This window comes from Syngnathus typhle, linkage group LG3 (assembly GCF_033458585.1).
Source record: "Syngnathus typhle isolate RoL2023-S1 ecotype Sweden linkage group LG3, RoL_Styp_1.0, whole genome shotgun sequence".
Taxonomy (NCBI): domain Eukaryota; kingdom Metazoa; phylum Chordata; class Actinopteri; order Syngnathiformes; family Syngnathidae; genus Syngnathus; species Syngnathus typhle.
The window spans coordinates 7,620,509-7,644,322 of NC_083740.1; the positions used below are offsets into that span (position 1 = coordinate 7,620,509).

Genomic DNA, 23,814 nt, shown 5'->3' on the forward strand with positions numbered 1-23,814 from the left:
ATTCTACACATTGACCCTATTCAATTAAATCTACTTTTAAACTTTTTTTTTTTTTTTTTTTTTACATAGACTTATTGTGCTCATTTTATTAAACTTATTGTAACAATTATGTAGTACAAACCGGCAACATCTAAATGCAAGTCAATTCTGGAATATTTTCAGTATTTTGTTCCTGTAAAAAATATTTATTAGCTCACCTTCTCTGTGGGGAAAGGTTAAACGTGAACATACACGTTATTGCTAAAACCCATGCAAATAATGCAAACACCAATAGCTTGCATTTTCAACTGTTCAACTTGAGAATGTTTTATTCATGTAACTCTGCCATTTTAGGGGAAAATAACCTCTGCAGTCGTTTGAATGTTGAACAGATCTAATCCAAGTGCATTAAGTACAATAATATTCATTCATACAAATTATACAACAGACAAAAGATGCACATGTAGGTATGATGGCCTTTATATTCATATCATAAATACAACAGTTTCCATTTAGAAGCATTCTTATCAGAGTCTAAATGATATACATATATTTAGTGTTTTACAATAAATAATCAAATAATAAACATTGGAGCCTCTTTTGCACAACTTGGCATTAAAAGGATACAAAGCAAAATGTTAGGGATATGCAATCATTTTCTTCCACATAGTATATCTTTAAAAGGGTTTTTATAAATGCTGTGTAGTTATCAATACAATTTGCACTAGTCCCGAATTAGAGATTCCACAAAGACAGATGGATTCAAAAATAGACGTTATGTGCAACCATGCATTTCAAAATTCATCCAGTCAAGTTGCAATGAAGCACAAATTAGCCATTCTGCGCAAACATCAAACATTCATCCAAATTACACACTCGTGCAAACTCTGAGATAAGGGCAATTTAAATAAATTTGTGTGTTTTACACAAAGAAGGCAAATAGACTGACCAGCAGATTCAATTACCTTTAATACAGTAGGTTGGTAACCTGCTAAAACAACCGTCTGGACAGGGTGGTTTTGATCATTTCTAATGGCTCATTGCATAGTCAAAATGTATTCCCAGAGTGTTTATGATTGAATTCATCCTAAATGTCATCCAATGACAAACATTTGATGGGTGTTAGGGATTGTTTGTACAAGTTGGCGAGAATAGTGTTTGGTATAAAAGCACACTAACAGGCCTGTTCTCACTAGAATGTTGTAGGACTACAAAAAGGTCATTCATTGTAAACATGCATGTTGAGCCTGTTCTTTGTAGGCACTGGCGGAGCTTGCGGGGGCAATGGCTCCCCCCTGAATTATGCATGGCCCCCTCCAAGGTGCCAGGCCAGAAGATTGACTTTTGAGTATCTTTTAGATTTTTCTGTGAAGCTGAAGAAGTTTTCTAGTTTGTAAAAAAAAAAAAAAAAAAGATGGCAGCTGAAATAGGCTCCAGCTCACTGATGCTCAATTGAATAAAAAATATTCACGTCAAGTCATTTTTGACAGTTTCCGACTTAATTCTCAGGAGAACACTAGCATGTTGTGTTAGCTGGCTCTTGTTCACAGTGAAGTAACATGACTCTCCTTTGTATGCTTGCAGAATGCTTATACCCCCTGCATGTGAAGCACACGCACACACACGCGCGCACACACATGCATGCAGCAGACACATTGACTCCAACCTCATTACACCCAAAAGTGTAAAAATAAATAAGCACAAATAGAGGAAGTCATCCCCTAAAAATCAAACAGGAGTCCCGGCTCCGCTTCGGCACACTTGGTGTGCTTTGTTCTCCTTGTGTCATTTAAGGTGCAAGCTTTCTTCCCTAATAAAACACAGCTGACTCATTCCGTACATTTCATTCCAGTGCTACAGTAGCTGGTGTAAACAGCATTGCGGCAGTCATGATACAGAGGATGCATGTACTTCAAGTACAACATGAGATTTCAACTTGTAAATAATTGACTATTCTCAACACTACATTCTTGTGACACAATGCACAAGCTGACTAAACTTGTAATGACTTGAAGGATGTCTTGAAGAACAGGTGCTGACTGGGCTTGAATGAAGGCGGATTTCTCCACGGAGATGTCTACAAATGAAAAGTAAGAAACCTTTAGTTTAATAACGATACTTGCGTACTCTATCGGTTCAAGATCAGGTGAATTTATTTTCCTCCATGTATTACAGATGACGAATGATGCCAAATTTCCATCTATTTCTGAGCGCCTTATAATTGAGGTAGCACCAAGCGTTCACTTTGAATGTGACAAGTGCCGTATTTCACTATACTGCAGGGATTCAAAACAGTTTATGCATTTTCTGTAAGAGTTAAGGGAGTACACTGCTCTCCACTTCCATCCGCCCGTTTCGGACTGGGCAGAGGGGGAGGGGGGCTATAAAAATTTGACCCTCGTTCCAGCCCGGCGGACTCGCTTCTACGGTGGAGCGAGTAGCAGCATCTGATCTCTTCCAGCAGCTGTCCTCTCCCTGCATCAGCACAACAAATACTTTACATTGACCTGACCTTTTCCTCCTGCTACACTCTCCCAGCCATGCCCCCTTCACACTCACTCACTCAATGATGCACACACACACACACACACGCACACACGCACACTCACACACACACTGTGCCACTTTACCCCTTTACTAAAGTCCAGACTGAGGAATCTTGCAAACTCACGCAGTTGTATTCTTATTCTGACACCTTAGTTGACAATAGACTGGAACAGATTACAAGTGTGAAAGAGTCAACCCTTTTAATTTTTTTAATGATCCTATTTATGGACTATACAGTTTTGGCTTTGCTATTTTATACTGAAACCATTTTCTACAGCATTTATTTTGGAATTATAACCCGGTAAAATATGGTGGCACATTTAGCCTGATTACACCAAAATTATAAAACCAATTTCTGCAAAACTTTGTTGAGGGTTGGTGACAAGGAGTAAAAAGATTGGATACAATAGGAATACTCAAATCATTCGATATGTGGGAGTCAGTAAGATTCTACGTTCCTGCATTTTTATCTAACACTCAACATCAAGCATGCAAACAAACGCTCACTATCCAAATAGTCCGACAGTGCCGTCATGCATATAACGGGGAACTTAAGCGGTGCGGTTGAAAATGCGACCAAGCCCGGCGACAGTTCCGAGGGCTCACGTTACCTGTCAAGAAGCTCCCGTATGTCTAATAACGCTGACATGCTACAGCTGAGCTAAAATTTTATGTGGTCACGAAGGCCTTTAAACAACCGAATACACACCGCTTGACCTCAAACTCCTTAACCTCACGAATAAAACAAGTCTAACATCGTTCTGACAAAACAAGGCCATTTATAAAATGATATCACTATAGCGCTAATGGTGGTCGGGCTCACTTGAGTGGGACTTGAAAGAATGCATCATATTGTCTTGCTTTGATCACTTGTTGGCAATCAGATGTCGCCGACCGGGACCTACCGCCCGCACCTCAGCGCATGCTCCCTGAGTCTGGCTCAAGCTGTAAGGACAGCTGCACGCCACAGTCAGGACCGGCCCGACTCAGCCGTCATGCCCACCCAGCCGGCGCCATCCGGGTCATACCGCCCACGTCTCAACATGTGCTGCCTGAGTAAGGCTTTCAGAGCCTTCAGGGCTGCACTAATGTGGCAGAAGTAAGGAACACGTCTTGATTCCAAGACTGACTTCCAACAAGTCAGACAAGAGATCAGAGCAACAAAGAACATACATTAAACCCTAACTCAATTCAAATTAATTTAGAAAACTATGGCAGAGTATCGAATGTGACTGAATGTGCGAACTTACGTGTGCGATGAGGGGTCTTCTTGGTCATCTGTGCTCCACCACAAAGCTCATCGTTGTTCCGTCGAAAGAAGGCGGGGCGATGATTCTTGGACCTTGTTGCGTTGTGATGCTGATAATCGGCTTCCTGTCCGAGCTGACCGCGCCTCCTATGAGCGAAGGGGGCTTCACGTGTTCCGGCGGGGCCTCGGCCGTGGCGCTGTAGTAGGGGCTCTCTGCCGACGGAACGTTCACTTCCTGCTTTGCACTTGTGCTGTTTTTCAACTTTTCTCTGTCTTCAGAGTGACCGGGCGACGGTGTCAGCAAGGCCTGAGCTTGCAGAGTTGGCGAGGGGATGAATCCCGGGTAAATCATGTAGGTGGGTGCGAACGCCCCCGGGCTCAGGGCCAGGGGCGGCATCGGGAGGGGCACAGGGGTGACGGGGGCGATGGGTGGCACGGGTGAATGCGGCACGTCCACATACTGGCCTGTTTCTGGGTCAAAAAGTCGCTTTGTGGAGGTCTGGATTGGCGTGTCCACTAGGTAATAAAGTCCCGTGGTGGGGTCAAGGAGCATTTTGCGCTGAAGGCCCGCCTCTCCGCTCGAAGGTGGAGGTGACAGAGTGGCAAAAGGGGGTGAGAAACATAACACTTGCTGTGTCTGCTGGCTTGCTGCAGGCTGGTGGTAGATAGATGAAGCAGGGCACTCAGCCATTAATAATCTTTTCTCTTCGGGTGTCTTGACGTCAACTTGTTGGCTGATGCTCGGCTTCATCTCCGTGTAAACTGTCTCCTTGTTGGCCACTTTGAGCTCATTGCCATGTGTCAGGCCCGGTATGGTTAAATAGTTCTCTGAATCGCTTTGTGGGACGCTGGGAATAGTGGGGCTGATTTGGAACTTTCTCTGTTCTACCTGTGAATGTTTGCCAGGTTTGATTTTCACGGAAAAAGGCATAGCTGGCATCTTGGAGCTTTTCTGTAGACTTTGTAGCCCAGGGCTCGCAAGCGAGCTAATACTGACGTGAGCTTTGTTGTTCTTGGCGACACGAAGGACACTTTTGTTGCTGAAGGTTTGGCAATGCGTTGACTCGTCACCACGAGGAACATGTATGACGTTCTCCGCACCTTCTTCGTTCCTTTCTGACGCTGCCGTGGTTTCTTCTTCTGCTCCTTGCTCCTCACGGGAGATGAGCGAAAGCACGTGACTGCCCGTGATTGGCTGCTGAGGTTGAGTTTTGCGTTTCCATTCGTTTCGGTCAAAAACATAAAGTTGCTCCATTGTTTTGACAGCAGCTTTGAGTTTCTCCAGTGCGGCCTGTTTGGGAATTCGAGGCTCGAATCGCTTGTCGGCCACCTCGCCTCCAAACTTCTCCTGCCTTTGTTTTAATAGTTTGTCAGCTTCCGACTGGTCAAGATTTGGTGGCTTTGTTACAACAAGTGGGACTTTGCTGGTGGCACACTGTGGCGGCGTGTCTGCTTCTGTTTCTTTTGGTGATTTATTTGTTTTTACTGAGTGGCATTTAATGACAATGGGAGAAGGCGACACCTGTTTTACTGGCTCCTTTTTGGCCTTCTCTTCAGGTTTTTCAGTAGGTTCAACCGCACTTTTACTGTCACTATTATCCAAAGAAACACAGCGATATGAACTTTTCACCAGTTTTCGCACATCTCGGACACGGTAGATTGGCGTTTGAAACTTGCACTTGGTGTCTCGGACGTCTCGAACTGTAAAATTTGGGATCTTATCCGAAGCAGACAAAATATGACATTTGGCATCGCCCCCTGCCCGAAATGTGTTGATGGAACTTATTTTAGGCGTTAACAAACTGGCAATATTCAGGGCCCCTCCTTTATTTTCCTTCACGCTTCTCAGACATATTTTGATTTCAGGTGTTTTTCCGCCTTTGTCGCTTTCTTCTTTACTAGCTGTGTTTGCTGTCTTGAGCATCGTGTCACATTCGGAACGTTCCTTGTCTTTGGGGAAACGCTGGCAGCTCGGCATGAAAAGGAGTTTTGTTAGCATGTTGCTTCTGTCCGATTCCTCCTTGGCGTCCTTGGCGGCTGCCGAGAGCTCAGCCTCCTTCAGGGCTTCGTCGTCCTTCCAGGAATTAAACGCACTGCTTTGACTGTGACTGAGGCCTGTTTTAGTTACCTTTTTTCCTGAATCCTCGACGGCATCGCTGCTCCTCTGCTCTTCTGCCAGCTCACAAGAACTCGGCCTGCTGCCCTGATCATCTCCAGAATTAGTGTAACCTGAGCCTGATTCAGAGCTTTGCCTTTGAAAGCCCCTCCTGCCATTCCACCCGTCCAGAAAGCAAGGGGAGAGCGCAGAGTGTGCGGCCGAGAGCTCGCCTCTCTCCATCATACGCTCCTGCTCAAACTGCATCTTTTTGGAGATGACATTTTTAAGCAGGCTTGATGCAAAGATGGCTCTCTTATGTGTGTTGCCTGTGCTGTCTGTGTGGTGATACTGCATTTCACAGCCTGACCTAGCCAACACTGCTCCACGCACCTCTCCGGACCTGCTCTTGGTACTTTTGGGTCGCCTGGTGGCCGCTTGTGCGTCTAAGTTGCACTGGACATTCAACGTGACCCCTCGCTGATCTTTCATCGCTGCACCTTTGCAGAAAGACTCTTCCTGATGAAATGTTAGTTTCTTATTACCCGGGGGGTCTCCTTGACTCTGCACCGTCTCATTCATTTCTAATGTAGCGCTGGAGGTCTTGTGCGCAATGACACTGTGCTCTCCCCCCCGCGGCACGTGTCCATAATTCCAATAAGCAGACCACTTGTTTAAATCATATTCCGACATGGACGACTCGCTCGAAGTGCTCAAATTTATCGTGTCAAAATAAGGACACGCCAAGCTTCGGAATGACCTGGCGGTTAAATTACGCACCTCCTTATCGGCGTCATCCAGCTCGCTGATGGAGCTGGAGGCGCCACTGGAATATTCATTAATGTCCTTCCGTCTTAGTTTGGTTGCAAGGTGCTGACGGCCCGGAGCGGGTATGAAATACTTGGCTCTGTTATCTCCCAGAGGTCCAGCGCTCACGAAAGAAAAGTGGCTCCTGTCTCCAAAGAGCTTGGCGCCCTCATCCGTAATGCCGACGACAGGCTCCTCGCTGGACGTTTTGATTGATAGGTGGATTTTGTCCCCGACGACATGGTTTTTGCACGCACTTTCATTCGAGCTGGCGCATTTCTCCGAGTCGCAAAGATCGCTGTCGTCCTCCTCTATGCTTGCACCGAGTGTGGCAACCTGACCCCTGCCCTCCAAGATCAGAGTCCCGGTTCGGGTGTCGTCGCTTTCAAACGAGGCGTAATCCACGAAGGAGTACACAACGTTGTCGTCCTCAAAGTCCCAGCTGGCACCACGGCCGAGGTCGTAATCAACGTCGTGGTCGAGTTCGGTCAACTGGATTTCATGCGTGGTAATATAGTGAGACTCGTCCTTAAGCGTGTCCGTGCCGCTGTGGTCGGACAGAACTGCACTGGCACCGTCGTCCGACTCGGTTCGGCTGTTCAGGTACTCGTCTCCCTCGCTGCAGTCACTCGGGTCCACTTCCACCTGGAGCTGCGTCTCATCTTCAGAGTCCTCCTCGTAGGAAAGTTCGGCAGGAGTTTTCAAAGTTGGATCAACACTGCTGCACATGTCCGCAGAGTCCACAGAGGCCTGTCCACGCAGCCCCTGCCTCGAACCGTCACTTTTGACAGACAGCTGGCTCCCCTCGCCGGTGAACGTTACTTTCACAGTCTTGGCGCCTTCTGGTCTCATGTCCAAATCCACGTAGTTGGACTCATTTTTATTCTCAAAATGTCCCCCAGCGTCCTTAGACTTGTCCCCGGGGAGCAGCGTCCTAAAAGATTCATCTCGGTAAGTGAGAATTTCCTCCGCTGCTTCCATGAGGTCTGCGATGTTGACCCAACACAGGACGGAAAATTCTGCCGGCTGCCAGAATGTGGGCACAGAGAGCCGCGAGTGAGATTGTGGGGAGGGGAGAGGGTAATGGGGGAGAGGGTGGGACCATTGGGGGAGGACCACCATCATATCACAGCTTTTTAACGTTACCCTCAAGGTTATTCATTCGTTTCTTTTTATGGAGTTAGTTTTTTAAACTGTACATTCAGCACCCCTAAGAGATGAACAGCTCCTCAATATACCTTTCATCATTCTTGATATTTTTAAAGCAAGAGGTGACAAAAGTAGTTCTTCTACCCCTTTGCACTTCTTGCCTTCAAAACCTTTTGGAAAATAACTTCTGCTCTGTATTGAAAACATAAACACGATGGAGCAATCCGCACATTCATAGCAGTGTAAACAGGTTTTAAAAGGCAATTGTTTGCTTTTAAATGAGTGCATTAAATCCGTTGCTAATCAAACGAGAAAAAAAGTAACGTAGTGTCTTAGCATTGGCTGATTGATGAGATGTCACAGTAAAACTGAATAATAACACAAGAGTCAACCACCACATATGGATCGAAAGATGAATTGAAAAACAAGAAAATGTAGTAATCATAACAGTTTAGTAGTCTAGCTAGAAACTATGTAGAAGCAGAGTGCATGCAGTGTGAGCTATTAAAGGTTCCTCCGTGCATGCCCATATGTGAGCAAGTACAGGTTGAAGCGGGCTCCGCGGAGAACATTCACAGTTGTAGCTATTTGAAATGAAGACTGGTGCAAATCGATTTCTTAGAAAGGATACATTAAAACAGCAGGTGGTCAATCGCAAGCACCATCTATCATCGTCTGAGATGTTTTTTTGCAAACATTAGATGCTGATTTGTACCAGGGTCACGGCCCAGAATCGATTTGCAACGTGTACCTGGGGTAAAAATAGTGGCCTGAAAAGCAAAGCAGCAAATCTCCCGGTGTGAACAAGCATGGCAGATGTGCAGAGCTGACAAGTGTTTGTCACACAGCTGTCTGTCTACTCAAAGAGCTGACAAATGTCTTCCAGAAGGTGACAAACCCTCAGGGATGAGCCATGCTAGGACACTTTAACTCCTAATTCTCTTTAACCCCTCTGTTTTTGCTAGCAACACTTATGAAAGGTGTAATTTCACTTCTCTAAACCTGACAGAAAAGGGGCGGAAATTCAAACTGCTATTCTATGAATGTCCGCCCTTTTGTTTCTGATCCTAACGTAATTGTTTCTGCTGCTCTTGCTCATGAACACAAGATGTTTGAGAACATTAAACACTTGTGCAGCACTCACTGACAGCATACTTGTCTAAGTTGCACCCGCCCCTGACGCCCAAGGGTCAAAAGAAGATTCGTGAGAAGTTTGCCCAACCAACTGAATGTGAAAATTGAGAAAACGTGAATATTATCAAGCAACCAAATATGCCAGTTTTTATTAGGGAAACTGGAGCTGGGTGGATAACAATTAACTGGATTGCATAGACATTTTAAGATATGGTTTGAAAATGTCTTGGACAAGAGCTTGATTTTTGCACTCGCCACAAAAAAAAAAACATCCCTCAGTAAAACACTGCCATTCCTTGAGTTGTATTTATTTATTGTATGTTGGTTCCTCTATCTTTGTGTTGAAAAAATCCCGGCTCAGCAGCTTTGCTATAGTCAGCATTCAAGACGAGACGACCACAAAGATAACACATAATGAATATGAGTAGAATATTCTATGAACAACTAATTTAGATACTGCAATCAAAGTATCCTGTCCATGTAAATATATGCATGTCTAATGTTCATTTTCCATGGCTGAGGGGCAATGGGGTCACTTTCATAACGTGCGCAGGTATTTGAGACATGAACAAAATTTAACATCTGTGGTGTCAGGGGTCACAAGCGGCAGTCGTCTCTGCGTGAGTGTGAAAGACAAATAATTCGACCGAGCAGGTGTTGTTAGCCTCTGACGCAAAACATGTTTGAAATGTCTGTCAGTTTCCACGTATCATCCAAAGCTATTTGACAACAACATAGCATATAGCAAAAGTCTTGGTTTCAGTTTGCACGTGCCCACATTTTGTGAAGGCCAGCACGCAGAGGCTAAAAACAGCAATGATTGATGCAGAGCTGTGATGAATTATGCCAGCCATGGCAGACATGTACGATTGCTTCCACTTGGCGATGAAGATTCAGTTTCATCATCCTCATCAACTTCTTGTCCTTCCGCAAATTTGCTACCTTGTTAGGATCTGCTGTGATCTATTAGCCCCCCTCAAAACAAGATGCATGTGTTTTGCATTGAAGCATCTCATTTCAGTAGATTAATATTAGGCTTGATTTTTTTTTTTCTGGCGGACTGGGCTACCACAGATCAGCAAATAAAATAAAATAAGTGGTGGTGAGCTGATTTTTGAATTAGGGCTGTTGGAAAAGGAAACCATATAAAACAGGCATGATAGAGGACCTCCCTTTGACAGGTACAAATGACCTGCCCCCTCTCAGTTTTAGAGAAATAAAATGCCCCTTAGGCATATCAAAATATTTTATAGTCATATTGCTATATTGTATAATAGGACGAATTGGATTTTTATTTTATTTTTTAAAAAGAGTACGTTTGAGCCAATTTGCATGTTCAAAAATGAGCAACTGGCTGCATCAACAATGTTGTTCTTGAGAGGGCGCAGCCGCGTGTCAGTCGGTGTCAGGGCAGGAGCGTCCTCGACTGCTGCATTCTGGATGTCGCCCCGACGGCTGGTAGAGCAAAACACGCTCATTTTCTACCTTCTTATTACAACGACGGGAGAGACAAAGTGACGTCCACAATGCTCCGTCTTCTGGTCTTCTTATTTGCGCTGCTGTGTATTTGCAGCGCCAACAAATGGAGAAAGAATTTTAAATGTCCTTCAGGATGTTCGTGCACGAAAGAGACTATCATGTGTGTCGGCACCTCGCATGTCCCGCGATCAGTCCCGAGTGACATCAACTCGCTGTAAGTAGCATCTCTCAGCACTATTCACGTAAACAGTATTAAAAATATTAAACGTAATTAAGCATAACATTTAAAAAAAAACATGTAATGAAATTCTTCATGCCCTTGGTTACATTGCAAAAAAATAAATTATAATAATTAAATTTACTCGAGTTCCGGTCATGGGTTCTGCTGCTAGAGGTCCAAATGTCCTAATGTGAGTTTTTTTATTTTTATTTTATATCACCAGGAGCATCGTAAACGGCTCCATTGCAGAAATCCCAGAGGGGATGTTTTCACTCATGCCTTCTCTGCAGCTATTGTAAGTGTAATTCTGAAATGACACTATTGAGCTACATTTGCATATACATTCGAACCATTGTTGTGCAATTCAATGATCCCATACAAAAGCTGTACAGCAAATCCATTAAAGGTAAAAGCTCAGTTTTTAAATTTTCACTGTGCACTGCATTACTGATAAAAAAAAAACATGACCTAAATAGACAAAATTCAACAAAAGTATAAGTGTACTCATTCCGACAAAAAGCAAAAAAAACATGATCTTATTCAGAGCTGAATTTACGAGGATTAGAGCATAGTCAATAATTGTGCAGTGTTCCCATTTTTTCTCCTTCTCTTCTGTTTTACAGGCTTCTAAATGCAAACTCTTTGACCACAATTAAAGATGATGCTTTCTATGGTCTTCCAAATCTGGAATATTTGTAAGTAATTAAAGCAGTGTTCAAAAAAGTGAATCATTTTGTTTCTAGTCTGCGTATTTATGCATCCCTATTTGTTTAACAGGTTCATTGAAGGGAATAAGATTGAAACTATCACCAAAAATGCCTTCCGTGGTCTGCGAGATCTAACTCATCTGTAAGACAAGTTACTCCGCATTTGTATCCAACCAATTAAATCACAGCCATCTAAATTACAACCATGAGTTTTAATTTTTGCTGATGTTCTCTCTTTGGGGTTTATGTTTAGATCCCTTGCCAATAACAAAATGAAATTCCTGCCAAGAGACCTGTTTTTTGACTTGGATTCATTGCTGGAACTGTGAGTAAGCACTTTGTGTATGCAGTGTGTGTGTGTGTGTGTGTGCGCGTGTGCGTGTGTGTCTTACTGCATTTCTACTTCAGCTGAGTCAGACTGCACTTTGTGTGGCGCAGCATTACTGTTACCCAAATGAATGTTAAACGCATATATCACGTCCAGTTTTTTACTGCACTTATAGCTTAATGTGTTTATTCCCCCGTGTGTGACGGTAGAGATCTACGAGGCAACGCCTTCCAGTGCAACTGTGAGAACAAGTGGCTGATGACGTGGCTAAAAAACACAAACGCCACAGTGTCCGACATCTTCTGTGCAGGTCCCACTGACATGAAGGGCAAGCGTCTCAATGACCTTCCCATTGCACAAGACCAGTGCATGTCTACAGGTAAACAGAAATGAAGCCAAAGCAATAACGGAACTGTCCCTCTATAATACAGAGGACACCGTGTGTGGAAAGAAAGAGAAGGAAATAATCAATGAAAATATTGAATAATTTAGCATGACCTTACCCTGTGGAGGTCATTATACCCCAGAATCCACATTTGACGTGTACATTTTTGGAGTGTAAAATTTGCTGTACATGATCAATTAATTGAAGAACTTTTTCACCTAATAAGCAAATAAGTAATTATCTGCACTTGTACGTGTTTTGTGTCTTCATCCCTCTGCAGACTTTGTACGTCGCCAGTCAATTCCGATTCAGTCCATGTCAGCGGACATCTTCTCCGTTAAGGAGGACATCTATGTGGCCATGGCTGCGCCCAACTCAAACAGCTGCGTGGTCATGGAGTGGGATCACATCGAAATGAATTTCCGAAAATTTGACAACATCACAGGTTGGAATGTACCCAGTTCACACAAGGATATGTCTGTGATGTATCGTCTCAATTTACTTTGTGTGGTCATTTCTGGGCATGTTTAGATCATGGAAAGCTGCTGTATGAATGGCCCGGTGATGTTTCATGACACACGAATGTGCCGCAGCACAGTGGTTAGGAATTATGCTCTGTTGTACTGCTGCTGACAGATCGTTTCTCTTTCCAGGTAAGTCTGTCGTTGGGTGCGCGTCAATCCTCGTCGACGAGCACGTCATGATTATCGTCACGCAGCTCTTCGGGGGCTCTCACCTTTACAAGTTTGATGATCAGCAGAACAAGTTCACCATGTTTCAATCCATTGAGGTCCTCAATATCTCCAAACCAAATGACATTGAGGTCTTCCGCATGGATGAAGAGTGGTACTTTGTAATCGTAGACAGCTCCAAAGCAGGCTTGTCTACTCTTTACAAGTGGACTGACCAACCAGATCAGAACCAAACCGGGTTCTATACTTATCAGTTCCTGCATGAATGGTTCCGTGATACAGATGCCGAGTATGTCGAAATGGAAGGAAAGTCCTACCTCATTTTAGCCAGCCGTTCTCAATCGCCTGTCGTCTATTTGTGGAACAAGAGCACCTTAAAGTTCATGCTTCACAGTGAATTCCCAAATGCGGAGGACGTGGTGGCGGTCAAAGCTTTCCGAGTGGAAAATGAATTGTATTTGGCTATGACCTGCTTCATTGGTGACTCCAAAATACTCAAATGGACCAGTAAGCAGTTCACAGAGATGCAGGCCCTTCCTTCTCGTGGGGCGATGGTTCTCCAGCCGTTCTCCTTCACGGACAGACACTACCTTGCTTTAGGCAGCGATTACTCCTTCACTCAAATCTACCTCTGGGACAGTGAGACCAAAACCTTCCAGAAGTTCAAGGACATCTATGTGCAGTCTCCACGGTCCTTTACTGCAGTCACCACTGACCGCAGGAATTTCATCTTCTCTTCAAGCTTTAAGGGCAAGTCAATGGTCTTTGAGCATATTGTGATAGATTTAAGCTTATAAGTCAAAATACCCACATTGTGTCTCAATCTGATAGTATATGTGAGACGAGAATACTCCATTAGAATTCCTGCACTAATGCAGGTTTCCAGAAGAATTCCGAAGTAAGAAAATGAACTTTTTCCGGAAATGGTTCAGTCGAGTTGGCTCCTTGCATCAGTGCCAATGCAATACGATAAAGTGCTCTGCATACATGCACTGTATGGCTATGCTCATTGTACAGTAATAGCTATAGATTTATGCTTTTAATGTAATTTTGTTGTACACAATTTTGCCAAAAATGAAAGACATTGATAAGAAATATTTGCACTCTGACAGATTATTTGGCTGTGTTGCAATTGTGTACTATGCTAGTATATGTATTTGTCCAGTAACTCTGGTGACATGATGTGCATGGTCCTCTTACTCTCCCTTGGATTAGTGGGGCTGTCTATATAAGGTGCTCAACACAAATATACATTGACTTATGCAAAATGCAAAACACAAGTCTAAGCTGTTATTGAAATGCTTCTTGTGGTGCCTCTTCCATATTTTTTCATTGCAAAATGCAGGACAGTAAATTGTTTGTTTTAGACAACCTCTTCACTTGACCAATAGAGGTGTGTACCTTGATGATTATAGTATCTGATGAATGTACTAGTAATGCTAATAATATGCATTTCATGAAAATCAAATCCTTTATTCGTGCATTAATAAACAAATGATGACCACAATTCACTTTGGGTATTTCTTGTTCCTCTTTAAATGTGCAATTATATCAACATTGCAAACATAAAGCTATTTTTCCCTGAACGTTTCAAATTGATACGACGTATCATAATCTGAAAATAAGAAATGTAACAAAAATGAAATATTTTACAATATATTTACAATTTTACTATATTACAATTGATCAATAAACATTTTCTATAAGAGACTATATAAATCATGTTACACTCAGAACGCTTGAAAATAAAAGATACGATTTTTCCAAGTGACCATAAATGCGTCATGACGCGACATTGACGTCCAAAGATCTTCGGTAATGCAAGAGATAACGTTTAGGTATGTCTTTAGCGAAATTTAGGTACACTCATGTCCAGTATAAAATCATCAAGTGTCATCTAGAAATTATTACAACTCACAACAAACGAAACAAATTTACTTGATTCATTAATTGAGGTTTATTTGGGTTAACATAACGGGGATGATCAACATTGGCCATATTTTAAAACCACGTGACTTAAAAGAAACCGTGCGATTGGCTCAAAGTGACACGTGTTCCAGGCTAACCCGAGCCACCAAGATTTTTTTTGAAAGGATTTAGCTGCTATAGCAGGGAACGGCAAAAAATGCGCTATTGCCACTGTTTACAAGAACATCTCTGATGACTCCTGCTAATTTGTGTCCAGCTCATCGGCGTTGATTATCCAAAAATGTAGCTGGAAGTATTTTGAGCAGAAAGGACACGTTTATTTCTGTCATATTTTGACGTCAGTAAGGTTTTTCTTGCACGTCACAGGGAGATGGATCTGTCAAGGAGGAGTGACGGCGACTGGCAGGGAATGATAAACGAGGTAAAAACAAAACCTGTGTGCTAAAAACCGAGCACTGGCTTGACCTCTCGAATCGCACGTCCTGACACCTAATAATAGTGCTATTTGTTACTAATGCCGCTTAAATGGTTTAGCTTGAAGCAGAGCTCTCTTTGCCTGCAGGGCACGATCACAAGGAAGTGATTTTTGCTGCAACTGCACAGTGTAAAAACACAAGTCTACATTAATTGTTTATTTATTTTTAGAAGATTGATTATCACGAAATATGGGTGCAATTGTGTTTGTTTGTTTGTTTGCTTGTTTGTTTGTTTTGGAGTGATGAAATGAGCAAATCATGTACTACAGAGGAACCCCATTGCTGTTTGTAGAAATCCTTACACGGGGTTCCTGGGTTCAAACAAGATATGCAATAGCTTGCTTTCCCAGAAAATACGAAATTGAACATCATCCACCCAGGCATTTCCTACAGTAGATAATATGGGGTCACAGGTGAGCTGGCCTCTGGCGGGCTAATAGTGGGATACAGCCTACACTGGTTGCCAGCCAATCGCAGCGCACTGAAAAAATATCTAAAATAACACTCCCATTCTTCAATGAACCTATCATGCATTTTCCTGGCATCATTGGCCCTCCAAAATGACTTTTTAGGAGACCCCCTAAAATGCATGTATGGTCAACCCTCAATCGCGATTACAAGTTTTATCGAAAATGGATGGATGAGACTGATCGGGTTAGAAAAAGTGATATATTCATGTCATATTTTATAACATTAATTTTCCTTGCATCTGAAAATGTCCTTTGTACTGACCAATATCTATTCCCTTCCCAGTTCCTAATTTGTAAGCGGAAGCTGGAGAGCAAGAAGGAAGCTCTGCTTATCCTTTCCAAAGAGCTGGATACATGCCAGCAGGAGAGGGATCAGTACAAGCTGATGGCCAACCAGCTTCGTGAGCGGCACCAAGGACTGAAAAAGAAATACAGGGAGCTCATTGTAAGATGTTTGCAGGCATTGTTGTGAAGACACACAAATTATTTTGCTGTAACGCATTGCATTCTATTAATTCCTTAAAAACAGGATGGAGATCTTTCTTTGCCTCCCGAAAAACGGCACCAAGTAAGTTTTCAAAGCCAGATATTACACTGTCACAATCCCATTATGAATTTGATTGCTCAGATCTGATGAATTTCATTTGCCGGCCTATGATGACCTTGTTCATTTAAAGACTTTTGATTTCCTTCTACCTTGGGTCCCATCCAAGAAAACTGATTTTCAACATTATTATGTTTGGTTCATAGTGTGCAGGCTAGCATGGGACCAATTTCACCTTAATGCCCCATTCAAAATGAAACTGCGATTGACAATCGACCTTCACCCTTTGAGTTGCATCGGGATAGGTGCCAGCGTCCTGAACAGAATTAACAGTATAGAAAGTGGAAGGATGTACAATCTATCAGTTTACTGCTCTAATTTGATCAATTGTATCAAAGGGTCACAAGAATGACTTACACTAAAGCTTATGGCAATTTCCACAGGTGAATTTAGCTCAGTTATTGAGGGACTCAAGAGAAAAAAGCAACCGTCTCTCTGATGAGGTGAAGGAGCTGAAGCAACGACTGGCCGAAGCTCAGGGAGACAACAAGGTCTGTGACATTACTCAATTTCCATGGATGGGACATTTGTACAGCAAATAGATCACATTGAACATCTGTAATTCCAATTTTTATCAAATGTGTATTTACCAAAATTACATCCGTATAATGCACCTCAATTTTGCACCCTGCTTCCTGGCATCCTGGCAAATCAACAACTAATAATGCCCAGGAAGTAAAAATAGATCATTAAAAAACAATCATTTATTAAAAGGTGGGAACGTGAATAAATGTTTGTGATCATCTTCAGATGGCTTTATTGTCTTCCAGCTCCTACGTATGACTATCACCAAACAACGGCTGGGAGACGACGAGGTAGGCGCTCGCCATTTCCCAGCGCATGAACGTGAGGACTTGGTCAAACAGTTGGAAAGAGCCAGAGAGCAGGTGAACATGACTGACCACTCGCGTTTTACCAACCCAGATGACCTCTGACTACATGGAGCTGTGTGCGTGTGTTCGTATTGGGGTGGTTGTAGAACGAATTGCTGGAGCACAGCACAAAGTCTCTCAGCGACGAGCTTCAGGACGTCCGAGCGGAGCGCGACGTGTTTCAGCAGAAGGCTCATCGCCTCAATGTGGAGATGAACCACATCGTTGGAAATGATGACATTCGGATTTTGGATATCGACGCTCTCTGCATGGAGAATAGGTTTGTTGGCGTGAAGAACTTAAAACAACAAAAGAAGTGTGGAAGAGTTCTTGAACATTTCTTAACATGTTTGGACTATTTCAGGTATTTGCATGATCGGCTCTGTCAGCTTACGGAGGAGGTCACCTTGCTCAAGACAAATCTGGGCAAGTACAAGGTACATGGATTTCACACATTATATTAGCTGCAACGTATTTTTTACCCACTGACTAAAATACTAAAATGTAAATTACACTACACGACTGTAGGGAGAGACAAAGAGTTAAAAAATGGTGAATTTTGTTTTTAATACCGTGTTTAAACTCATTTCAGAGTGCACTGGGATCCAGGAAGAATGTCAGAGTCTGCGGAAAGCCGAACAGCAGTGCACTCACTGGGGTGCTCTCAGCCAAACAAGGTGTCATCTCATTCGCAGCACACTCTCATCTCACCCTGACTTGAATTTTCCGTCTGTCACATGCATTTGTGTGATGGAAAGTTTGACGACTGTATCTGGGTGTGTATGCAGTGAAGGAGCTGCTGTCTGACGAAAGCGGGTGCACGCTGCCCGTCACCGCCCAGTCCATTTCGGACCTCAAGTCCCTGGCCACCGCTCTCCTGGAAACCATCCACGAGAAGAACATGTTGATTCAGCACCAGCGACAAATTAATAAGTGCTGACTGTTATTTGTCTTTCTCTGCTTCACCAGCATGTTTCTTACTGGGTCCATTATCTCCAGGGTTCTTGGAACTCGAGTTGCAGAACTGGAGAAGAAACTCAAAACATTGGAGACGTCCGGATTGTGGAGTCTGCCGGGTAGGCAAACGTGATCAGTGAGCGACATTTGTCTATACAGTCATAATATTTAGGAATCCTCAAGCCAACTTTTTTTCAGATCAATACCAGTAAGAGTACTTAATTCTTTAGTCACCTATACAGATGCCAATAATACTAGTACTTTTTGATACATAAAAATCCTCAACCTAAAAATGACCTAACAGTTCAAATATATCATTTCTTTGGCAGTTTCTCTTCCCATTTTCTCCATAACATCGCAAGTATCAATACCTTGAAATAAGGAAGTTATCGGCATCAAAACTGATATGCAGTGTCAGTATTTGGCATCCCTAATAATAGTTTAGAAATCCCCTCTATCTCTATGCCTTGATTGCAAAGCCCAAAACTTTTCCTCTCACTTGATGTGCTTGAAAAATAATAAAATGGTTGAAGCACTTCTAATCAGCATGCAAATGATTCTTTCCTCTGCTTTTTGTGTTTTGTCCCAAAGGCCTTACTTACCATATCTCAGTGGGCATATGCGGAAGTATGATTTTCCTCTCTTTTTTTTTCTGTTACTGTGAAACTATATCAAGATAATTAACACTATTTTCCTTCATAATAGAGGGAAAAGACAGCTGCAACACTCAGCCACCAGACACATCAGGTTTGCAATAGGAGCATTTTTCCCCCCCTTGTCTCATCATACTATCATACATTGTATGCGTGTTTTCACAGGGGAGTCAGAGCAATGTTCATCAGGACATCCAATACAAGCGAGTGAAACGCCAGCAGAACCTCCCAAATCGTCCCACTCGTCTTGCCCTCCATCTGAAGAGGAGCCGTTTAATCCTCCGACGAGAATCTTGCCAAACAGCCATGAGCTATGTGAAGGTCAACAATCCAAAGATGACAAGAGTGCAGGTGATGTTTTCCCCCCTCCAATAGATGTGAATACACCCTTTCTGTCAAACACCTCTGAGCGACCAACTGTCACATCCAACCTCACGAGAGAAAATAAAGATGAAGTGGGAGCAGAGAACGTTGAAACGGAATGTATCATAATAGAGGAACATCTCCATAATCCACCAACCTTTGAAAAAGAGCAGGAAATTCAGCAAGAACAAGATTTTTTTATTGGGACAGATAATATGGCATGTCCTGTTTGATACTGTCTACTTTCAAAGATATCCAAAAAACATTTCTTCCACATTAGCACTGTACATTCCAGAAGACTTCTAGAGGCTGCTACTTAATCTGCATTTTACAGGTTTTAACTCAATTGTGCTTAAAAAGCAGTGTTGTGTTGAACATTTTAGACAACTGAATACATTAGACTACCAAGCAAGCTAACAGGATATTCATTATTTCAGTGAAGTGTTATGAATGTATCTGTAGGGTGAACCACCAAAATGTGACAAATAGCCTCTAGGAAAGTATTCGTTCAATATGAATTACTTGTAGAACCAATGAAACTATCAGTTCTACTCAGAAAGCACTCCATCAAGGATCTAACAGTTACATAACATTTGAACAAGACAAATGAGAATGCCTTTTCCCCATAAGCCCAGTCTGGATCAGATGTAATTGTAATCAGATTAATATGATTTTTTTTTTTTCTTCATTGTGAAGGATGAATTTGGTGAAATGGATTTTCAATGTAATTGGAAAAGTATCCTTGGAGGACAGAAATTACTGAAAACAAGTCAAATAGTTGCAGCAGCTGTTTATTTATTCACAAGGTACACAAGCTACAGAGTGAAACAAATTGCGAACACACCATTTAAAGGCTGTGTGTAAGGGACACCAACGGCACTGTGGATGAACAGTTACGACAACTGCCTCAGGAGAGGCACGGTTACATATTCCGATTATAAGCACTGGTCATTGTGTAATGAAAGAACAAAAATGTATTAGTAAATAATTTCTTCAAAATAAACTACTTTTCATATGTTTGCACAGCAAAAAAAAAAAAAAAATATCTGTGTCTATCAGGCATATTGAGCGTAGGCAATGATTTAGGCTTGATATATTTAAGATCTGCAAGCGCATGTAGAATATATGTATGGCAAGTGTGGTATTAAATTTTCTGCAGGCGCCTAGTCATCGACCTGGAGTATGTATTCCAGGGATTGGGGGTGGAAATCCCAATAACACAGCAACCGAGCCTGCGTCCTGAATTTCCATGAAGCAGACTGCCAGCATTCCCCCCAAGGCCCAGGTCATCCTGGTGCTCGTGAATCACGACTGCTCTTCCAAGCACAGACAGATGACCAAATAGCATGGCCTCAGATTCAAATGCTGCGTTGATTTTGCCTTGTTGAGGCACAAAGTTTCCAAAATCTCCTGGGTGGTTGGGGTGATTGACACCTTCAGGGTTGTAGTGGCCTCCAGTGGAATCGCACCCCTGCTGCAGGTCTCCATACTGATGAATGTGCACCGCCCTGGGCTCTGGCCCACTCCCTGTGGGGAATCCATTGAAGCGGAGAATCACTCGGAGCTTCCCATGAGGATAATCTTGCTTGAAGAGCACTTGGCCATAGACTTTGGGCAAACCCTCAGCTAACGTGGAGCTTGGTCTCACTTTACAGGTGGCATACAGAGCCCCATTGTTTTGCCAGACCTCTGGTGGTGCCCAGGTGCTGGTGGAGGCTGAGGCACTCTGACAGATATACAGCACCAAAAGAAGGGACGCCACCATTATTGACTTTGGCCTGTAAGATGAAAAGATCTTCCATTACAATTCAAATGCTCAATTTCAACAAAATTGGTACATACATAGTTAACAGCTTAAATAGAAAGTCCTTACTTTAATAGTATTTAAGGTTCAAACTGACAAAAAAACAATCATTTTTATTTTGATTACAGCAACACATTCCAAAAAGCTCCAGCAGAGGCCTTTTAACCACTGCATCATCACCATGCCATTGCGCAACAATAAGTTTGGTAAATGATATAATTGTAAAGTTCCTCCCATTCTATGTCCTTCAGTTGCTTAACAGTCCGATTGGTGTTTGTAAAGCCTTACTGTTAACTAGTGACAATATTATTCTCTTGTTTAATAGGTAAACGTTGACATTGTTGTGGGCATCTTGGGAAAACATGCAACAGCTGGACAAGTGAACTAATGAAAACTGGTCTTATGCAGAATTCAATAAACTAAATAAGTTACACGAATCAAAGTGCGGCACAGGTTTATAGGACTGCCAAAGTTGGCAAGTAGGAAGTTTTAGCGTTTTCAGCATGCACAAACCATTTCAGTCGTACTTTTTGAGTCAGCTTGGTTAAATAAAGAAATATACTCACCAGTGTTGATGCATTGTTACTACAAACTGCAGAATCAAAGAACGTTTGAGCAACAGATTATTTTTCGTGTTGTAAGAGAATCAGGGACTTGAGGTCCGAGATCGACTGGGCACCCGCGTTCGTCAGACAACAGCTTCTTCACTGCACGTACCAGGGGTGGGCAATTGCAGTCCTCGACGAATGGTAACGGTAACGGTGTCCGGCATGTTTTATAGGTCTCCCTGCTGCAACACACGTGAAAATAATCAAAATTGTTATCTATTTTTGCTTATTGTCTGACCGTTTGAATTAGGTGTGTTACAACAGAGCGACATATAAAACACGCAAGACACGGGCCTTCGAGGACTTACACAGTCGTCAAAAGTTCCGTTACACAAAGGTATGTAACATTCAGAAAATTTAAGTTAAGGTGAGACGAGAGTGTGCCGTGAATGAGATCATACCTTGTTTGATTGAGTTGTTAGGCTTCCTGCAGACTGGCATTCCTTTTAAATTGCAGTGCACTCTGAAATGAGTTTTTTTATACAATACGTATTACAAGCAATTAAAAAAAAAAAAAAATCCCCATTTTGTTTTTAACTCTTCGTCTCCCCCTACAGTTGTGAAGTATAATTTACATTTTCGTATTTTAGTCAGTGGGTAAAAAAACAACAACTTTATTATGAGAAATAAAAGAAGAAACAATGAGATTGCAGATACCGTTCTAGATAATAGTGAATTAAAGCCAGATCAAAATGATGTGGTTGTGGGTTTCAACAGATTTTTTGCTGATTTAATACACTAGAAAAATACGGCGTAAAAGAGTGAATTGTATTTTTTGGGGGGTATTTTTTATTGAGGCACATGTTAGTGAGTTATTTTATTTCTATGTGGTTGTTCGAGTTTTTTGCTTCTTTGTTTCTTTATTCCTATGACTTAAATATAAGCATAAATAAGAGCACAAAAATACTGCAATCAATCACAAATGTGGACTATACTATTCGCTTGTGACTATTAACTTGGGAATGTACTGCTGTCGTCAAATTCAAAATAATATAATACTTAGGGGATTTCTTTTTATCAGTTTGAGCCTTGAACATCTGTCAAGTCAATCAAATTATTTTATTTTTATTTACGCTGTACAGTATGTATCAACCTCATTGGAATTGAGCATTTATAGTATAATGGCTGTTTTCCTTTCTTTCAGGCTAAAGTGTAGAGTGGGGGCATTGCTTCTGTTTGTGCTGTCCACCTGTCAGTGTGAACCAGACCACGACAGACAACGACCAGACGTCGGGCAAAACAATAGCATTCGTATGCAACCTGTGAAATGAGCCCAAACTTACCGCTGGTTAAGGGTTTGCCCCAAATCTATGGCCGACTGCTCTTTAGGCAGGATAATGCTAATGGAACGATGAGAGTCCTTCTCTGCTTTAATGGATTCCCCACAGGGAGCGGGCCAGAGCCCAGGGCGTTGCACATTCATCAGTACGGAAACCTGATGGACGAGTGCGGTTTAACTGGCAATCACTTCAACCCTGAAGATGTCGCTCACTCCAACCACCTGGGAGATTTGGCAAACTTTGTGCCTCAGCAAGGTGAAATCAGAGCAGTGTTTGAATCTGAGGTCACGCTATTTGGTCATCTGTCGGTGCTTGGAAGAGCAGTCTCGATTCACTAGGGGCGGGATGACCTTGGCCTTGGGGGGGGGGGGGGGGGGGGATGATGGCAGTCTGCTTAATGGAAATGCAGGAGTTGTACTCGGCTGCTGCGTTATTGGGGTTACCTCCCCCGATTTGTGGAGGACACACATTACGCACATACGGGGAATTTAATGCTACATTTTTGCTGATAGCCATACATGTAGTCAACATGCGCTTGCTGATCTTAAATATCATAACAATCATACAAATTTGCACAGGCTGATTAGCCTGATACACTGATTTTTCCTGCTTTGCTTAGAAAATGTGTGGAAAGTGTTTTGAAGAAATTTATAATAATTAATGATACATTTTACAGTTAGTTCTTTCATTACAAACAAACACAAGGACCAGTACGTAGTCCAAATGCAGTCTTTAAATGATGAACTATTTTTTGTTGTTGTTGTTGTTAATCAATGAATGCTCATAAATGACAGACATATACTTGGCTTCAGATGACACTAATGTGAATGAATAAATTACACCGCTGATGCAACTATTTGAATTGTTTGGACTTTAGAATGGTGATTTCTGTTCAAATGTTATGCAACTGTTGAATTCTGGGTGGAGTGGTGTCTACGTACAATTGAAAGAGTTTTGTTTTACTTCTACAGGGAGTCTATAAATTAAAAATGTTTCTTCATAGAGTCTATTGATATTTTCCACATTT

General features: G+C 42.4%; 4 protein-coding genes and 1 pseudogene across 11 annotated transcripts; 3 read left to right on the forward strand and 2 right to left on the reverse strand.

Annotated features, from left to right (window-relative positions):
* Window positions 1-931: 931 nt before the first annotated feature.
* Window positions 932-7,799, reverse strand: LOC133151072 (uncharacterized protein C4orf54 homolog). The gene is made up of 2 exons (XM_061273819.1): window positions 3,777-7,799; window positions 932-2,056 (listed from the first exon to the last, which is right to left on the reverse strand). The coding sequence occupies exon 1, from the start codon at window positions 7,797-7,799 to the stop codon at window positions 3,801-3,803; it is 3,999 nt and encodes a 1,332-aa protein (XP_061129803.1). The 3' UTR covers window positions 932-2,056; window positions 3,777-3,800.
* LOC133151736 (leucine-rich repeat LGI family member 2-like) lies at window positions 7,489-14,278 on the forward strand. 3 transcript variants are annotated; one of them, XM_061275017.1, is made up of 9 exons: window positions 7,489-7,628; window positions 10,572-10,653; window positions 10,883-10,954; window positions 11,283-11,354; window positions 11,437-11,508; window positions 11,620-11,691; window positions 11,904-12,073; window positions 12,360-12,524; window positions 12,733-14,278. In XM_061275017.1, exons 2-9 carry the CDS (start codon window positions 10,598-10,600, stop codon window positions 13,566-13,568), a joined length of 1,515 nt encoding a protein of 504 aa, XP_061131001.1. In that variant the 5' UTR covers window positions 7,489-7,628; window positions 10,572-10,597; the 3' UTR covers window positions 13,569-14,278. The 3 variants fall into 3 exon arrangements, with proteins under 3 accessions (XP_061131001.1, XP_061131000.1, XP_061130999.1); XM_061275016.1 differs by having other exon boundaries at window positions 7,500-7,628; window positions 10,534-10,653; XM_061275015.1 differs by lacking the exon at window positions 7,489-7,628 and having other exon boundaries at window positions 7,802-10,653.
* A 560-nt stretch (window positions 14,279-14,838) lies between these two features.
* On the forward strand, window positions 14,839-19,507 carry LOC133150989 (coiled-coil domain-containing protein 149-like). Of its 5 annotated transcripts, XM_061273675.1 has the most exons (13): window positions 14,839-15,121; window positions 15,930-16,091; window positions 16,176-16,214; window positions 16,634-16,741; window positions 17,021-17,137; window positions 17,230-17,402; window positions 17,487-17,559; window positions 17,715-17,799; window positions 17,911-18,055; window positions 18,122-18,198; window positions 18,671-18,706; window positions 18,785-18,826; window positions 18,898-19,507. In XM_061273675.1, exons 1-13 carry the CDS (start codon window positions 15,071-15,073, stop codon window positions 19,326-19,328), a joined length of 1,539 nt encoding a protein of 512 aa, XP_061129659.1. In that variant the 5' UTR covers window positions 14,839-15,070; the 3' UTR covers window positions 19,329-19,507. The 5 variants fall into 5 exon arrangements, with proteins under 5 accessions (XP_061129659.1, XP_061129660.1, XP_061129663.1 ...); XM_061273676.1 differs by lacking the exon at window positions 18,671-18,706; XM_061273679.1 differs by lacking the exon at window positions 18,671-18,706 and having other exon boundaries at window positions 18,122-18,215; window positions 18,898-18,989.
* A 363-nt stretch (window positions 19,508-19,870) lies between these two features.
* Window positions 19,871-22,042, reverse strand: LOC133150990 (extracellular superoxide dismutase [Cu-Zn]-like). 2 transcript variants are annotated; one of them, XM_061273680.1, is made up of 3 exons: window positions 21,909-22,042; window positions 21,466-21,689; window positions 19,871-20,873 (listed from the first exon to the last, which is right to left on the reverse strand). In XM_061273680.1, the coding sequence occupies exons 2-3, from the start codon at window positions 21,477-21,479 to the stop codon at window positions 20,240-20,242; spliced, it is 648 nt and encodes a 215-aa protein (XP_061129664.1). In that variant the 5' UTR covers window positions 21,480-21,689; window positions 21,909-22,042; the 3' UTR covers window positions 19,871-20,239. The 2 variants fall into 2 exon arrangements, with proteins under 2 accessions (XP_061129664.1, XP_061129665.1); XM_061273681.1 differs by lacking the exon at window positions 21,466-21,689 and having other exon boundaries at window positions 21,909-22,039.
* Window positions 22,043-22,628: 586 nt separating this feature from the next.
* On the forward strand, window positions 22,629-23,649 carry LOC133151073 (extracellular superoxide dismutase [Cu-Zn]-like; annotated as a pseudogene).
* The last annotated feature ends 165 nt before the right edge of the window (window positions 23,650-23,814 follow it).

Bases quoted from the DNA above. Each gene is read 5' to 3' on its own strand.
- LOC133151072 (XM_061273819.1), bottom strand. From the start codon at position 7,799: ATGGTGGTCCTCCCCCAATGGTCCCACCCTCTCCCCCATTACCCTCTC.
- LOC133151736 (XM_061275015.1), top strand. From the start codon at position 10,487: ATGCTCCGTCTTCTGGTCTTCTTATTTGCGCTGCTGTGTATTTGCAGC. The intron at 10,654-10,882 runs GTAAGTAGCATC...TTATATCACCAG, and splicing joins CCGAGTGACATCAACTCGCT to GAGCATCGTAAACGGCTCCA. The intron at 12,525-12,732 runs GTTGGAATGTAC...TTCTCTTTCCAG, and splicing joins AAAATTTGACAACATCACAG to GTAAGTCTGTCGTTGGGTGC.
- LOC133150989 (XM_061273675.1), top strand. From the start codon at position 15,071: ATGGATCTGTCAAGGAGGAGTGACGGCGACTGGCAGGGAATGATAAAC. The intron at 15,122-15,929 runs GTAAAAACAAAA...TTCCCTTCCCAG, and splicing joins GGCAGGGAATGATAAACGAG to TTCCTAATTTGTAAGCGGAA. The intron at 17,138-17,229 runs GTGAACATGACT...GGGTGGTTGTAG, and splicing joins TGGAAAGAGCCAGAGAGCAG to AACGAATTGCTGGAGCACAG.